The 16,169-nt window shown below is 37.3% G+C and overlaps 1 protein-coding gene across 3 annotated transcripts in view; it reads left to right on the top strand.

Annotated features, from left to right (window-relative positions):
• Positions 1–14,787, top strand: part of LOC127879337 (sulfate anion transporter 1-like) — a 58,352-nt gene extending 43,565 nt beyond the window's left edge. For 2 of the 3 annotated variants that reach the window (XM_052426117.1, XM_052426119.1), the window contains exons 12-20: positions 1,781–1,876; positions 2,338–2,444; positions 3,407–3,476; positions 3,678–3,869; positions 4,765–4,995; positions 8,880–8,934; positions 10,078–10,208; positions 10,554–10,657; positions 12,911–14,787. In XM_052426117.1, coding sequence (XP_052282077.1) covers positions 1,781–1,876; positions 2,338–2,444; positions 3,407–3,476; positions 3,678–3,869; positions 4,765–4,995; positions 8,880–8,934; positions 10,078–10,208; positions 10,554–10,649 — 978 coding nt within the window. In that variant the 3' untranslated portion in view covers positions 10,650–10,657; positions 12,911–14,787. Of the gene's footprint in view, positions 1–1,780; positions 1,877–2,337; positions 2,445–3,406; positions 3,477–3,677; positions 3,870–4,764; positions 4,996–8,879; positions 8,935–10,077; positions 10,209–10,553; positions 10,662–12,910 lie in introns of all 3 variants that reach the window. The other variant, XM_052426118.1, reaches the window with a different exon arrangement.
• Positions 14,788–16,169: the final 1,382 nt, after the last annotated feature.

Genomic DNA, 16,169 nt, shown 5'->3' with positions numbered 1-16,169 from the left:
TAATGTACAATTGCGTTTGGATCCGTTGATCTGAAGACAATCTAATCGCTGGTCTGTAAATAATACACCATATAACTTATTATTATAATAATATTTATAAGCTAAGAATGTATAAATAATTAATAGGAATTCCAAAAAAATTGTGAGATCAAAATTCAATACAGTATTGTTTGGAAAAGAATGCATCTTTGTTTTGTCTATGTATATGTTTTGCTATACATTGTACATGTTTAGATTCTTATACGTTTACAGGTTTCTACAACGCGCATATGTAACAGTTCATGTACACAAAGCCTTTTACAACCTTGCCTATATTTCAGTGTGATTTGGCCCCTTTTACAACCTTGCCTGTATTTCAGTGTGATTTGGCCCCTTTTACAACATTGTCTGTATTTCGGTGTGCGTTGGCCCCTTTTACAACCTTGCCTGTATTTCAGTGTGCGTTGGCCTCCATCCTCGTGTTTTACAACCTTGCCTGTATTTCAATGTGCGTTGGCCTCCATCATTCTCGTGTTTTACAACCTTGCCTATATTTCAGTGTGCGTTGGCCTCCATCATTTTCGTGTTTTACAACATTGCCTGTATTTTAGTGTGCGTTGGCAACCATCATTCTCGTGTTTTACAACCTGGCCTGTATTTCAGTGTGCATTGGCCAGCATCATTCTCCTGTTTAACAACCTTGTCTATATTTCAGTGTGCGTTGGCCTCCATCATTCTCGTGTATCACAACCTTGCCTATATTTCAGTGTGCGTTGGCCTCCATCATTCTCGTGTTTTACAACCTTGCCTATATTTCAGTGTGCGTTGGCCTCCATCATTCTCGTGTTTTACAACCTTGCCTTTATTTCAGTGTGCTTTGGCCTCCATCATTCTCGTGTTTTACAACCTTGCCTATATTTCAGTGTGCGTTGGTTTCCATCATTCTCGTGTTTTACAACCTTGCCTATATTTCAGTGTGCGTTGGCCTCCATTCTCGTGTTTTACAACCTTGCCTATATTTCAGTGTGCGTTGGCCTCCATCATTCTCGTGTTTTACAATCTTGCCTGTATTTCAGTGTGCATTGGCCACCATCATTCTAGTGTTTTACAACCTGGCCTGTATTTCAGTGTGCATTGGCCACCATCATTCTCGTGTTTTACAACATTGTCTATATTTCAGTGTGCCTTTGCCTCCATCATTCTCGTGTTTTACAACCTTGCCTTTATTTCAGTGTGCGTTTGCCTCCATCATTCTCGTGTTTTACAACCTTGCCTATATTTCAGTGTGCGTTGGTCTACATCCTCGTGTTTTACAACCTTGCCTATATTTCAGTGTGCGTTGGCCTCCATCATTTTCGTGTTTTACAACATTGCCTGTATTTCAGTGTGCGTTGGCCACCATCATTCTCGTGTTTTACAACCTGGCCTGTATTTCAGTGTGCATTGGCCAGCATCATTCTCCTGTTTAACAACCTTGTCTATATTTCAGTGTGCGTTGGCCTCCATCATTCTCGTGTATCACAACCTTGCCTATATTTCAGTGTGCGTTGGCCTCCATCATTCTCGTGTTTTACAACCTTGCCTATATTTCAGTGTGCGTTGGCCTCCATCATTCTCGTGTTTTACAACCTTGCCTTTATTTCAGTGTGCTTTGGCCTCCATCATTCTCGTGTTTTACAACCTTGCCTATATTTCAGTGTGCGTTGGCCTCCATCATTCTCGTGTTTTACAACCTTGCCTATATTTCAGTGTGCGTTGGCCTCCATCATTCTCGTGTTTTACAACCTTGCCTATATTTCAGTGTGCGTTGGCCTCCATCATTCTCGTGGCACTGAAAGGCCTGTTCATGCAGTTCCAGGACCTCCCGCAGATCTATCGGATATCCGTGTACGACTTTGTGAGTATCCGATATACATAATTGATATAATTTGAGTCAGTGGACCGTTGCATGTATGCGTAAATGGTCTGCAGTACCTTGGTAGACGTTAAACCTCTTACCGTTAAGGGTTATGGACATTTAGATAGGTCGCAAGTTCGTTTAACAACTAGTACAACGTATATACAAGCAGTTTTCTGTATCTCGAAAGTTGTTTTGTCAAAATAATGATAAGAAAACTGATATCAAAGTGACAAGTATACCTCCTGGTCAGGTAATGAACCTTCTTATGACCATTTCACTAAACCGTACCTCGAATGTATCTCAATTGAAAACGGTTCTTTAATTTATCCGCATCATAAATTTATGTCTCTGTTTGATACACCGTTAAATAAAGTTAATTGAAGCCTCTGTATGAATTGATCAACCGTTACATAAGGTAAATGAAAGCTTCTTTATTAATTTGTCGTTTCCTCTCGCAGTTGATCTGGGTTGTGACGTTCCTGGCCGTGGTTTTACTGCACGTGGACTTCGGCATCCTGGTCGGCATGCTATTCTCCTTCTTCACCGTCGTTTTGCGGGCGCAGAGGTAACACGTGACATTGTTAGGTTAACCTGTTGGTCGCGCTGTTCATTTGTCGAACTCTGTGATGCTGTTTCACATTTTTAAGTTGAGAACATGTAAATAATAAGGGAAACATTTGAAGTAAAACTCGAGCATTTATCGAGACAGTTAGATAATCCGCTTCTCGCAAAGAGGATCCAGGACTGAGGCTCAGTTTTAGCTCGGCTGTTTTCGGAGAAAACCCGAGGTATTGTTATAGCCAGCTCGTCGTGTCGTGTCGCGTCTTTCCGGCGTCCGCCGTGCTAAAACCTTGACATTTTATCTAAAATCACAGTGCTTCCACCTACAACTTTGAAACTTCATAAGTAGATGCACCTAGATGAGTTCTACACGCCACACCCATTTTTGGGTCACTAGGTAAAAGTTCAAGGTCACTGTGACCTCTAACAAAATAAATAAAAATTATTCTGACAAGCTTTCATGTATTCAAAACTGCACCCGCAGCAGAGCGCTGGCACCCGTTATTCGGTGCTCTTGTTCTTGTTATGTTATTAAGCCTTGCTTTTGGAAACCCGGGCTTAATGCATGCGGGTTAAGTGTCGTCCCAGATTACCATTTGCAGACCGTATGGCATAATAAAGGACTTTACTTTCCGATTAAAATGGTTTTTTGTAAATCATGTCTCTTCTAAGCGAAATCCAATTGTGGCGTAGTTTCGTCCGTGATTAGCCTGTTGGGACTGCACAGGCTAATTTTGGACGTCACTTTACGCACAGCCATTAAAACTCGTTTTCCGAGTTTGAGGCCGAATAAGTCTTGTTATTGGTTTTCATTATATTATCTTACCGTTGGTGTGGTTTGTTGACATTCACTATGAATTATTTACAGGTCACCATGAAAATTCCTTCCGTGTGCAAAGCAATAATACACAACCATCGAACCATTATATTTACATTCTAGTTAAGAATTTATAATTAACTTTTCAGAACCAAGGCCGTAAATCTGCAAAAAATCAGCGACTTATATGTTTATGAAAACAGCGCGAAATACAAACAGGTAACTAATCTATGGAATAAAGAAGCCATATGTTACGCTGTAAACACTCACATGATATAATTATGTTTTTTATTTATTCTTCGTCGATTTCCATATCCTTTGTAACAAGAACAATTCGTATCGGTAGTTTTCTGCAATTTTCCGATTACGATGCCTACAAAAATGTACCTATGGTCAGTGAAGCTGTTTCTGAACTTGCAGACGGAGAGTGTTTCCGGTGTACGGGTTGTGGGATTTAACTCTCCTGTCTACTACGCGAACGGGGACTTGTTTGTCAAGCAGGTTTACCACGCGGCCGGGGTGGTGCCGGAAAAGCGTCTAAAGATGATGAAGAGAATGAAGCGAGAAACGGAAAACGAAATCAAAGAAACGGACAACGAAATCAAACAAAATGTAGGTTTCGGGTTGGTTAATGAATATCAACAATCACAGTACGTAATGACCGTTGGGCGGGAAATTATCGCGGGATTTTTTTATCTCATTGAAGAAAAAACGTAATTATCGTTCGGCGGGGAATAATGGCGGGATTTTTTAATTTCTCATTTGGTAATGTGAGACACTAACCATGGGCTCCCACTCAATCAACTGTCTACGTGTGCACAATCTCTATGATTGAGGTTTATAGTGTGAAACGCTTCTGAATGTGTATTCAGTAATTCTTCAATGGATCAGCTATTCGCTTTTATAGTTAATTGTCTTACTTCACTAAGTAAACTGGGACTAATCTGGGGATCAACAGACATGTATACTTAGCTTTGTTATTCAGGTATGGAATGTTTTAATTATTTTCATTGATTTCCTTTAAGGGAACGAGTTGGAATCTTATCGTCATGTGTTTTTTTACCGACGAATGTAATTATTGAGACCTATATAATTTAACCATTAAAAGCCCATTAACACTCAAAATCAACGATTATTTGGTACAATAGTTCGAAAAATAAAGTTAACACATACATAATCATTGTTCCGTATAGCAATAGCCAAAATTTCAAGGCTAGATGTGGTCTGGTAACATAGATTTAACACGATACAAAAGGTTCGTTTTTATTTGTGTGTGCCACACTATATTCCATATGAATTTCCCGCTACTATATCCGAACACTGATTTCTTATGGGTTAACTTTATTTTACGAAATATTTTACAAAATATTTGATGATTTAGAGTATTTATGTAGCTTATAAAAATTTCGTAAGTTGCATAGTTAAACGGAGTCCTTTGAATTTCCCTCATCCCCTTCTTTTCAGACATTCGTCACTCAAGTATCATTCCCCATGCCATATTTTTCAGGCGTTCGTCACTGTAGTCAACGAATCCAAAGAGCTGGGCTCAATCCTGAGCCTCGAGAAGGCAGGTGCGGACACGAAGCGCAACGGAGGCTGGCTTCCGGTGCTCAACGGGTCCTCCATGCAGAACAACATGGTGCTGAGTGGATCGGAGGAGGGGGCGCTGCATCACATCGTAATCGACATGGCGCACGTCTGCTTCGTCGATTCCGTGGGGGCCAAAGTGCTGAAACAGGTACATGCGACCGTATTTGAGTGGTCGCCCTCGCTTTCATTTCGAAGATCCTCTATTTCGCTTTGACTGTTTATTTTATTTTATGCACTAATGTCCTATTTGATGGCGTGTAATTTCGCTTAAAGCGGGAGGCAAAAATTAAAGTCGTGATCTTTGCTTAAATTAGTTAAGTGGTAGTACTCTTGGAAAGGAAAGAAATGCAGTTCAATTTTGTGGAAGGAATAATAATCTCAACCCGTTTACAATAAAAACGAGAACTTTCAACAGGAAACAGATATTACAGAAATTATTTTATGACCATGGTTGTCTGATTTCCAATTGCATACAGTGAAAATGACAGAATTGTGTAAAAATTGTATCCCAAGTACTTTTAAAACTATCGAAATGAACATGAACATTCTTAATGTATTTACCTTGTTCATACACAACTGCTCATTTTCCGGAATTGATGAAGCAATCGACCCGGTTATGGTCAGGGCGCATTAATTGTGTTGTTAGAAAACACGTGTGACGTACGTCAGCTGGTATAAATGTTTAATAATTTATAGCCTACGCATCGCCTTTTCCGCCCCTCCAAATGTGCAATTTCTACTTAAAATTTAGGTGATATGTCAAACGGTCATAAACACGCATGTAAGTGATATTAATTATGTTAAGTAGCCTACCACAGTGTCAAAACTATGGTGTTTAGTTTCAGTCAAGAAATATGAATTATATATTAAATGACTTTATGAATGACTGAACGAAATTTGCAGAATACATACTAAGTGAAACCATCCATTAGTGAAATAACCATGTTTGTTTTTGTTATCAAATCTTGCTAGAAGAGCAAGTTGTGTAAGTATTCAGTGATATTAAGTACCAACTCGGTGTGATAAATCGAACGAGATCATCGTCCCATTATCTCAATAATCTCCTCGTAAAAGCAGACAACGACAACAGCAGAAACATGTAAAACATAAATGAGAGAACAGTAGAATACTTAAGTTAGTATGTTATTTAGAAACTCTGGAAACATTAACATAATATTAATGTTAAAATTCCTTGCCTTTTTAAGTCTCTAGAACATTCGCCTATACAATACAGGGCTAAACATAACGCACATGTTAACGTGACATTAAGGGCATTTTTCTCTGTTGAATTGAGCTGAAAAGAATTAAAAGGCCAAAAGAGTTAATTAAAATGTGGTTACCGACAAATTATCTGAAACTCACCTTGCTACCAGTTGTTTATAACAATATATTTTATATTCGATATTTACGTGACTGGTGAGTCCTGTAAGCCGAAATAATCCGTAAAATAAAATTGTGTCTTTGTGTCGTATGAACGAATCTGCACTTAATCTAAATTTAGTATCACATCGTACATGCATAATCAGCTGTCAAACGAAAGTACGGTTGATATTCAAATGCATTATTTTTCTCTTTCCGGGACATTTTAAGTATGTTGATGCTGCATTAACAAATATAAGTGTATATGAAGTGAAAACAACACAAATAAACAACGGTTGCGATAGACACCTATAAACTGTTACATGCCCATAATATCACTTTAAGCATTAAAGGGGCCTTTTCACAGATTTTGTCATGTATTGAAGTTTGTCCTTAAATGCTTTATATTTATAAATGTAAACATGGAATCTGAAAATCTGCAGAAAAAAAAATTAACCCTCAATTAGGCTCGAACTACTGGCCACTCGGCCATCAGTGCTCATACAATTAGTGATGTATTTATTCTTTATATAAGCAGTCCTCGCAGTATCAAAAAATATACCGACAACAACAGAATTCTCCAAATTATTCAATCGTTTCACGTTGCAACGCTTTACAATTTTTAGGTCTTTAATTCATCAAAATATGCATATAATGGATGTTTTAGAGCATGGTACATATTTAGTATTACTGTTCCCTCACAAATATCATAACTTAAACGAAAATTTGCGAATCTGAAACAACTTTTTTTTCGGCGTAAGCTGTATTAAGCCAGCTTTTCATCTTAGCCTGACCTTTGTTAGCGTCCAATTGAATTCAAATAAAACTTCCCGCGGCCAAGTACAGATGAATACACTTCATTGACTGCAATGGCTGATTTGAGAATACGACCAGAACATTGGAAACATGTCCGCGTCTTTGTAACACTGTTTTGCTGCTTGTTCAGCATGAAACAATTTTATATCTAATGAAAAGGCTTAATAGATAGAACAGTTTTACACTCAATCTCGACATCAATACAGTTTGTGCGTCCATCTTTTATTTTCAGAAGATTTTCAGCGCGAGAACGTTTGCACTTAAAGGCTATTTTCTCATATTTATTACTAACTTCCATATTCCTGTCAACATGTTAACATGTTAAAGTATAGAGAGCCGTGGAAGCGAAGACTCACTTTAATGCATTGCATCAACTCGCGAGGTATATCGGGTCAATTTGCGGCCACTGTGTGTGAATGTCAGAGTTTACATACAGGTCATCGCTGCGTCTCTACCCTAAGTGCTGATCGGAGTTCGCGGCTAGGAAAATAATCGTTACATAATAAAGACGCTATAGCGTGAACTAGGTGAACTGGAATTTTCTTTAAACCAGACAGATGTTAAATGAAGATATCCAGCGATATCATATGGTATGTCAATAATAGATTCTTAATGTGTTTTACAACAATACAATGATAAATATTATTTTTAATTAATTTAACAAGAATTATGTCATCACATTGACTAATGAATTAAGCATGAGCCCAATGATTCTCGATACTGTTAAAAATCGAATCAAATAGCAACGCCAGACAAACCACTAAAACAGGTTTGTTCGAAGAACGCGCGTATAAATATTTAAAATATATACGGATACTTCGCGTGTGGCCGGTTGACTCATATGTTTTAATTTCACTTCCATTCTTCTTTTGGTTTTCTGTTTTGTATCTATACGTTTATGACCAGCAATATGTAATAATGTAAAATAAGCCGCGAAAACTCCGCGTATCATCCCGTACTGCGTTTGCTGCAGCTAAGAACTGCACAGAAAAAGACATTCGCTATCTTTGATCTCATTCATTGAAGTCTTTACCTTTCATTAACTGCAACCACAATCAACGCCGTATAACTTTTTTAAAGATATTTCTTGTTAATTTTGTCAATTTACCCAAACGTGAAAAGGCCCCTTTAATTGAGACATAATTAAACGCGGAACCATAAGAAGTTGTTAGTAATGATGAAACTTCAGAAAAAAGAGATTCTATTAATTAAATTTCAAATGTCACTATTATTTGTTTATCGTTTGGATGAATATATTTCTTCAAAAATAGAATATGTGAACACTATATGGAAAATATAGAATTACTGGCAAACGACCGTATACTATGTGGTTGATGCTTATTGTCCCCTATCAGTGAAACCGGAGGGGACTTATGGTTTGCGCTCTGTGTGTCCGTCAGTCAGTCAGTCAGTCAGTCAGTCAGTCAGTCAGTCAGTCAGTCAGTCAGTCAGTCAGTCAGTCAGTCAGTCAGTCAGTCAGTCAGTAAGTCAATCAGTCAGTCAATCAGTCAGTCTGTCACACTTTTCTGGATCCTGCGATAACTTTAAAAGTTCTTCATATTTTTTCATGAAACTTGAAACATGGATAGATGGCAATATGGAGATTATGCACGGCGTTTCATTTTGTTCATACGTCAAAAATTCTGTTTGCTATGGCAACAAAAACAAAAAGTAGGACAATGGTGGAGTTACACCGGTAGGGGTCAATATTGCTTGACAGTAGTGTGTGGTAATTAAAAAAAAGGCCTGATGTCTAAGGTCTCCTATATACTCTAAGTGAAACTCTAGATGCATCAGAAAGAAAATAACCTATACATGTATAATATCGGTATAACGTGGCTTTCTGTTGTATTTCAGTTGTTTTTGGATTACGAAGCCGTGAAGATCACAGTCCTGTTTTGCTGTGTCAACGGTGAGGAGAGAACTTGTCTTTGGTTTTTGACATGGCTGTAATAAATGCGCACGCATTCCGAAGTTATGATAAATCGAACTATTGTTTTTCGAATTATATATTCAAGAATTGGCACCCTATTATAAAACCGTTGTTTGTTCGTTGATTATAACCAAATGATGTGTCATTAAACTTTGACAGAGTGGTACGTTACAGATCGAGATGTCATATTATGAGAGAAAAAACAACAACAAACAACGACACTATTCTCGTTGATTTTATTATGAATAAACACAGATTTGAGGAAAGACATCCCTACGTTTGGCTTTACATTTGCATGTGTTCGGTTCCGGAAAATCTATGCAATAGAGCGCTACTTTCAAGAGTTGGATAGCACATGTATGGATTAAAGCCTATTTTGAACATCTCTTGCATGTATTACTAGTTGATCACATTAGCGCGGCGAGGTCTTTTTAGTGAATGCAAATGTTTATTTTCCTATTGCGTTTTTTTATTGTGCTGATAGCGTAATGGCTCCGCATAACGAACGTCGCTTCAGGCGTAACTGCTCTCCCTGTTTATTTGCTCTACCTGTTTATTTGATAAGTGAAGTACAAAACAACAAAAAAACAACACCCAACATCAAATAAAACGGAACGTTTGTTGTGCATATCGTTAAGTTCTAAGAAATAAAATTAGAAGATAAAAATAATCGTATACTCGTCGACTGCACTTCAGAAAACAACATATTTTTAAGTACATTAATTTTTGACTTCACATAGTCATTAGCTTGCCTATCCCTAAACTGGAAATACCATTATCATAAACTTCAACAATGAAATCCGCTACTGGATCATTACTTTCATAATCATCATCAGCAGCAAGATTAGAATCAGCTGCATCTTCATCATTCTTATTATCGGAATGCTTGTCATCGTCCTTATCATCATACTCATCATCAGCATTATCATCTTCGTCTTCATCGTCATCATAATCATCATTAAAATCGTCTTTGTTGTTGAGTCTATAACTGTCATAATTGTTATCGTGTTTCGTCTCGTCTCGTGATCAATCTCTTTTGTCCGCATATCATCTCATTTCATCATCAACATGTTATAGTAATCGCCATCATTATGTTTATGCACTTTAATTCTCGATGAACAGACGAGGTGTGGCGGGTGTTGGACGAAACGGGATTTCTGGCCGAGTTTGACGATCGGATATATTTGAACGTAGACGATGCTGTGAACGCCATCATGTTGCAATCCGTGATACAAAGAGCGTCCGAAATAAGGGTAAAGCCGTTGGAAGATGTATTTTGATTGGGAATAACACTTGAGTATGTAACACGTGTTTTGAATGGGCAATTATTGCAAAAATCGTGGGTGTTCAAGAAATTGAACGAAAAATATAACAATCCAATGATGATATTTTTTATTATTTTATTAAATACTAGACTGATTACAAGACCCACAAGAACAAAGTATTACATATTGCGTTCGAAAACCAAGCTTACGGGATAATGTATTATCATTACCAGCTGATTTCAAATTCAGACATTCAAAGGACCAATTTTTTCGGAACCCAACTAAGGAAACAATCCATTCCTACTTGTCTATGCTATGCCCTCGCTGTTACAGATCCCGGCCGTCTCCAACGAGTATAAAGAGAATCTGCGACCAGACGCGCAGGAGAGCGACTCGCTACTCGAGCTCAAGAACGAATCCAAACTGTGAGCTTGTGTGTAGGTTAGAGATTTTTTACTGAGCACATCGGTATTTTTTCCGTACAACACTCGCCACCAGAAATCGTGTTAGTCTGGTTACGTGGTTGGCGCGAAATACAAAAGAAAGCCTTTAGCTATTACTCTGATTCTTTTTAGAGCCCGATGTAAATTAACCCGTCTTTTATTAATGTAGCTCCATTCTATCGAAATCTATATGTTTGTATATCGAGACACTCCAGGTTTAATAGAGACACATTGGAGTCCGTTTCTGGGAATTTTCAAAACACAGTGCACGTATAATGATTTACTGGATACATGTCTCCATACATGTGATTTGGCTACATTTGGCTGACTTTTGTACTCTTTTGAAGAATTACTTTAAAGCGCACACTTTTTTATAAGGCTTGTAATTGATTGAAGGTCAATAACTTGATATGATGGATTAAAATGAATTGTTCGCTAATACGCTTATTCGGTATTTAGATCTATTTCACTCACCAATTAATCTCTATGTAATACTTCACTGTGTAATATTTTGAGCCGACCGCCACGTTAACAGGTTATTCCGAATTGGAGCATTGGGCACCAAGTCATCACGATTTTTTTTCATGAAATAACAAACAAATTCTTTTCGAATTATAACATCAAGTTTATTGCTTAGTACCCATTTAATATTGATATCGTATTGTTTACAACCATTTCATATCATTCAGCATGCTAAATTATCGTTTAAATTACAAGCAATTGATGTATTCGATTGTTGATGGATTTAAAACATGTTCCCGGTACATGTATGCATAGCAATACTATTTTATTAATAAATGAAAACTTCTGTATAGTGATGATTTTAAATCTGAATGAGAACAAAAATGCAGTCCAATGTGTACAGTTATGCGACACTTCCCCTTTAGTCAAAAGAACAATTTGTCATCGGAAATGCACTTGAAATGCGCTTGAAGCATAAATCTGCTGAAGTATATATTGGTCTAAACGTTAGTTATATCTAGTGAGCTTCATACCTAATTAATGACGGAGTTATTCATATCTTTAGAATCATCCATTATGAATATCAAATTATATTTATGCTACAGACTCACTCGATAAGCAGTAAACATAATCTTCAAATCTGTCTTTGCTTACTTTGCTTACCAACATGAAGCGATTTTAACCCATTTATGGACTCTCCCATTCTTCTAAAATGGATCAATGTATTTCCAAAATAAGGGATGTCTAGTATTTTTATTTCTATATTTAGAATATTTCTTACAAAAATTAATTTAAGCAAACAGCATCATGCGGCGTCTAATCTGGGTCTACGCTGTTTGCCAAGGCCTTTTTTCTAGACGCTAGGCATAAATGGGTTAAGATGGTATTATTATGCACCCCTTCGAAGAAGAGGGGGTATATTGTTTTGCTCATGTCGGTCGGTCCGTCGGTCGGTCCGTCCACCAGATGGTTTGCGGATGATAACTCACGCCTAGGATCATGAAACTTCATAGGTACATTGATCATGACTCGCAGATGACCCCTATTGATTTTCAGGTCACTAGGTCAAAGGTCAAGGTCACGGTGACTCGAACCAGTAAAATGGTTTCCGGATGATAACGCAAGAACGCTTACGCCTAGGATCATGAAACTTCATAGGTACATTGATCATGACTCGCAGATGACCCCTATTGATTTTCAGGTAACTAGGTCAGAGGTCAAGGTTACGGTGACTTGAACCAGTAAAATGGTTTCGGGATGATAACTCAAGAACGCTTACGACTAGGATCATGGAACTTCATAGGTACATTGATCATGACTCGCAGATGACCCCTATTGATTTTCAGGTCACTAGGTCAAAGGTCAAGGTCACAGTGACTCTAAATAGTAAAATGGTTTCCGGATGATAACTCAAGAACGCTTATGCATAGGATCATTAAAATCCATAGGTTCATTGATCATTAAGGCAGATGACCTCTATAAATTTTCAGGTCACTAGGTTAAAGGTCAAGGTCACAGTAACTCGAAACAGTAAAATGGTTTCCTGATGATAACTCAAGAATAATTAGGCCTAGGATAATGAAACTTCATAGTTACATGGATCATGACTGGCAGATGACCCCTATTGGTGTTCAGGTCAATAAATCAAAGGTCAAGGTCACAGTGACAGAAAACGGATTCACACAATGGCTTCCACTACAACTGACAGCCCATATGGGGCATGCATATTTTACAAACAGACCTTGTTTAGTTAAGTGCTATACCTATTGTCATTTTTGTTTTTAGATGATTGACCCAGGCTTGAAACTGAAACCGTTGATTAACTAGATTGTAACACGTTTGCAAGATGGATCTTCCGTGACGTGGAAGGTACGAGTAATTACAGTAACCAATCACAGGCAATTCATCAGAAACCACAGAAGCGATTGACGGATTCTTCACATAAGGTGGCACCAAGGTGTAAATCTGAGAACACAATTCAATGTGTGCATGAACATTGTTAATCAAAGGGGTTTTGAGGATTTCGCTATTTAGACTCGCTATACAAATCATTCCATGTTTAAAATACACATGTTTAAGGTAAACATGCTTCCTGCTTTACAAGTTTTACATATTTTTAATAATGTGCATTCGGACAGTTTTATGTCCCACACAATCCCGTTGTGTGTATATTGCATTTAACTGTAGCTAGTCAATTCGTCAGCTAGGCCTGCCAATAATATGTATACATTTTGTACTTTAACCTGTACGTGTTTTTTGTAGCCAAGCAATGATCTGATTTTTTACTTCTACTTATTCTACTTAATTTTACTGTGCACTTAATTCGTTAACATAATATATTTTGTAATACAAGACTTTTAGTAAAAATGCCTGATGTGTGTTACAGTTTTATGGAGTTTCAAATGAGCTTTGTATGAGAGATGTGTGCTACTTTTCTTGGTCAATACCAGCATTCAGTTTTGTAATATAATGTACTATAGGGATGTTTTCATGCTTATGGTTTCAAACCTGACTCTAAAAATGCGAGTGTGCATTCGGCGTTCAATGATTGTATATGAAGCTAAGTTGTATGACATATTGAACATGTTTTTGTACATTTCAATAACCTGTATGCATTACATGCGTATAAAAATGTCTCGTATTTACACGTATGCAAATGACTGGGGAAAACAACAATAATTCATCCATATTGATGAAAATGAAATGACAATATATTAATTTTTAGCTCATCTATTTAAACAAAAATTATGAGCTATTGTCATCAAAATGGCGTCGGCGTTGGCGTCGGCGTCGGCGTTGGCGTCGGCGTCCGGTTAAGTTTTGTGTTTAGGTCCACTTTTCTCAGAAAGTATCAATGCTATTGCATTCAAACTTGGTACACTTACTCACTATCATGAAGGGACTGGGCAGGCAAAGTTAGATAACTCTGGCGTGCATTTTGACAGAATTATGCGCCCTTTTTATACTTGAATTGAAAATTTTGGTTAAGTTTTTGTGTTTAGGTCCATTTTATTCCTTAAGTATCAAAGCTATTGCTTTCATACTTGCAACACTTACTAACTATCATAATGGGACTGTGCAGGCAAAGTTATGTAACTCTGACTGGCATTTTGACAGAATTATGTGCCCTTTTTATTCTTATAAAATTGAAAATTTGGTTAAGTTTTGTGTTTTGGTCCACTTTACCCCTCAAATATCATAGATATTGCTTTCATACTTGGAACACTCGCAAACTATCATAAGGGTTCAGTAAAAGGACAAGTTACATAACTCTGGTTGTCATTTTTACGGAATTATGGCCCTTTTTTGACTTAGTAACTTTGAATATATGGTAAAATTTTGTGTTTCGATCCACTTTACTTCTTAAGTATCAAGGCTATTGCTTTCAAACTTCAAATACTTTCATGCTATCATGAGGTTACTGTACCTGGCAAGTTGAATTTACCTTGATCTTTGAATGACCTTGACTCTCAAGGTCAAATTTGTTAAATTTTGCTAAAATTGCCATTACTTCTTTATTTATGATAAGATTTGATTGATACTTTGACAAAACTACTCTTACCTGACATACCACAATAGACTCCACCCAAACCATATTTTATGTTTGAAATACCGTCCAACAATCGCACCCAAGAATAACCCCCCCCAACCCACCCACCCCCTCCCCCGTTTTTTTTTCATTTTTTTCCCGCATTTTTTGAAGATAATGTAATTAATGTCCACACCCTCACACTATACATACCTCTTCACTCCACCCCTCCCTCCTTTGTGATTGAAATTGAGAGTCCCTTCACCTCTAAAAAGAATATAGATGAGCGGTCTGCACCCGCAAGGTGGTGCTCTTGTTTTTTCTGTTTTGTTTAGGCATATTGTTTTAACATTATTGTTTGTTTGTTATTTCTATATGGGAAAATAAATGGATTTAGATATTATACAAGTGTTGTTGATTTTTTTTTGGATGAAGACAAATTTAACAAAAACAAGCCTGAGGTGCTCATTTTCAAGCAATACCCTGTAACAAATAAATATTATATTTAACAAACGCATTTGCCTGATCAGAAGTTTTGACTGGATGGTATTGTTCGTTGCTTGAGCGAATGGTATAATATCGACATTAATCCATGGAGAAATGCTCCACTCTTTACCATATCGATAGTGGAGTGTGCATGAACATAGTTAACCACTGGGGATTGGGAATTTTGCAATGTAGACTCGCTATCTCGCTATATAAATCATTTCATATTCAAATACATGATATTTACAACAAATGGTATGATATTGACAGTAATCGCTGGAGAAATGCGCAATTCTTTACCATATCGATAGTGGAGTATTACTATACGATATTTTCAACCTTACCATTATGAATATTCCGTTGAAATCATGTAATTATAGTAGCCGAGTCTAAATTAAGATAATAAAGAGTGTACATAATTGAAACTACATATTTTCCCTTATAGGACGGCCATAACTTCTCCATTAGATAGCCCAACAGCTAATAGTGCATCACCATGAACTTGTTTAGTCTCGTTCCACTCCAAAGTAAACTTATTTTTATGCCCCCCCAATGATTTTTTTTTGGAGGGGGGGGGGGGAGCATATAGTCGCCGCTTAGTCTTTCCGTCCGTGTGTCCGTCCGTCCGTGCACAATTTTCTCAGCAATTAATGACCGGAATTCAATGAAACTTTATGGGAAGCTTCACTACCAAGAGGAGATGTGCATATTATCAGCCGGTTCTGGTCGGATGATTTTTCATAATGTTATGGCCCTTTGAAATTTCATTAACTGTACATATAGTGCAATTCTTGTCCGGGCTATTTCTCAGCAACTAATGACCGGAATTCAATGAAACTTTATGGGAAGCTTCACTACCAAGAGGAGATGTGCATATTATCAGCCGGTTCTGGTCGGATGATTTTTCACAGAGGTATGGTCCTTTGAAATTTTCCATTGCACATATAGAGCAATTCTTGTCCGAGCTATTTCTCAGCAACTTATTACGGGAATTCAATGAAACTTTATGGGAAGCTTCACTACAAACTG

The sequence above is a fragment of the Dreissena polymorpha genome, chromosome 4 (assembly GCF_020536995.1).
Source record: "Dreissena polymorpha isolate Duluth1 chromosome 4, UMN_Dpol_1.0, whole genome shotgun sequence".
Lineage (NCBI taxonomy): Eukaryota > Metazoa > Mollusca > Bivalvia > Myida > Dreissenidae > Dreissena > Dreissena polymorpha.
Note: the sequence above shows the minus strand (reverse complement) of the source record. Positions and strands in the feature narration are given on the sequence as shown.